Genomic DNA, 2086 nt, shown 5'->3' with positions numbered 1-2086 from the left:
ACCTTCTTATGGTTGCTTTTCCTTATTTGCTATAATGTAAAGAAATTAATCTACATTTTTCATTAATAAAAACAACTCTTGGATAAGAAACGATAATGATTGACGAAGGATATACTCTATAAGATTACTCGATTTGATTTCAACGGTTTATTCCTAATAGTTTACTTTAAAGTACTTGTATGATATACAACAGTTACTTTTTTTTTTTTTTTTTTTTTTTTTTTTTTTTTTTTTTGTTCTACTTATTTATCGATGAAGAGTTAGGGATTTTTTTTCCCCTTCTACTCCATTTTAGAATTGATGGATAGGGTTAGTTGAGCCCAAAATACTTCGTACAAAGTAGTAACTATAACCCCACCACAAAGAATTTGCAGTAACTCATAAACTAATTAAAAAGTATACTTGTTACTTGTTAGGTGAGATATCAACCATTTATAGGTGAGCAAAGTGTACGAGTAGCTTTCTATCAACCAAAAAATCAATGCAAAAATCAAAAGCACAACTCAAGAATCATACATGATATATATGGTAATCATTACAATAAACATAATGAAATTTGCATGTCAATGTTCAACATGTAAAATGAGTAACTAATTAACTAGCACAACAAATTAATCCATCAACAACATATCATTAGATTTATTTACAGTTGAATATATATTATTCAAAAGGAGAACATTATCATAAAGCTAAGTAGAGGCTAATAACAATGATATATAAGAAAGATTATATTAACAAACCATGATTCAATTCGAAAGGGCGGTAGCTTAACTAGCTAGGCTTAATCAAGCCAAGATAGGAAGGCCACCATAATCCATCATACAAAGCCTTGATTCATCCATAAGACCAGGGCTTAACCTAAACATGAGAATACAAAATTCCATTTGACTAAGAGCTCCATCTCCATCAAGGTCTCCTTCTCTAAGCATGCACAAAAATTCATCATCTCCCATGTCATTCAAACCCAACAAAAAGGAGTTCCTCTTCAAGCTCTCGAACGTGATAACCCCTTTTTCGACATCCATCAACAAAATAAACCCGTTACATAGCTCTCCAACGAATGCTTCCGCCCCTAGTCTGGCAACCATTGATGGGAAATAATCCTCAAAATCGAGCAATAAGTCGATTAAGGCCATTTTTGTTTTTTGAAGTTAAGCAAGGGTATTACTATAGGTAGAGAAATAATACTAGAGATGGATAGAATGAATAAAAGAGCAAGCAATTGTAATCTTTGAGTGTACAAGAAATAAAGTAGTGATGACTACTACAAAATGACAAGTGAATAATAATATACGTGATTTTTGATGATGAGATTCCTTTTTATTATTGATCATTTGGCTATTTTTATGAGGTTATCAGGAGGAATTCTCTCCTTCCTGGAAGTTGCATTAGAAGATGGTAAGTATAACAATGTCTCTATCATGGGCAACGGACAATATGTCATGTAGCATTGTAGGTCTTTTGATTTTGCATGTAGACAAAACTAAATACATGCATATCTAATTTTATGTAAATAAATGAAATAACGTATGTATATATTATTGTACTGTGTTAAATTTCTCATGAAGCTTTTTGTAGCACCTTTTGTTGACATTAATTATAGTATGTTTCGGAGTTTCATAGAGTTACATTTATAGGAGAGTTTTGTCACTTTTTGGAATGTGATGCTTAATTAATTGCTTGGTCTAAGTGTACGTACATTGCAATGAATCTATAAACACTTTATACATACTCTTATACCTACATACATTACTATTACAACGGATGAGAGAAAGATTCAATAATTCAACAAACAAGAACACAACATTTCATGGTTTACTAACAACGAGTTAGCTACATTTTATTGATTTTGAGAAAATTACAGGTTAGTATAAACCTTAAAGAGTTTTTAACGTACTCCCAAAACAGAAATCGGAAAAGGCAAAAAAAATAGGCCCTAAAACCAAAAATCGTAGCTCATGTAACAAACATAAAAAGAGTCTAACTCATTCAAGGCACGCATATTCTAATAACTACCACAATGTCGCATACCATCTATGTTAGATTGTGTCTTCCTCGTCTTGGTTAAGTACATCAATCTCAACTT

At 31.4% G+C, this 2086-nt stretch overlaps 1 protein-coding gene across 1 annotated transcript; it reads right to left on the bottom strand.

Moving 5' to 3' along the window:
* Positions 1 to 219: 219 nt before the first annotated feature.
* LOC110693320 (calcium-binding protein PBP1-like) lies at positions 220 to 1347 on the bottom strand. The gene has a single exon (XM_021870473.1). It carries the CDS (start codon positions 1134 to 1136, stop codon positions 786 to 788), a length of 351 nt encoding a protein of 116 aa, XP_021726165.1. The 5' UTR covers positions 1137 to 1347; the 3' UTR covers positions 220 to 785.
* Positions 1348 to 2086: the final 739 nt, after the last annotated feature.

This window comes from Chenopodium quinoa, unplaced genomic scaffold (assembly GCF_001683475.1).
Source record: "Chenopodium quinoa cultivar QQ74 unplaced genomic scaffold, ASM168347v1, whole genome shotgun sequence".
Classification (NCBI taxonomy): domain Eukaryota; kingdom Viridiplantae; phylum Streptophyta; class Magnoliopsida; order Caryophyllales; family Amaranthaceae; genus Chenopodium; species Chenopodium quinoa.
This window is presented reverse-complemented; position numbering and strand designations above follow the sequence as displayed.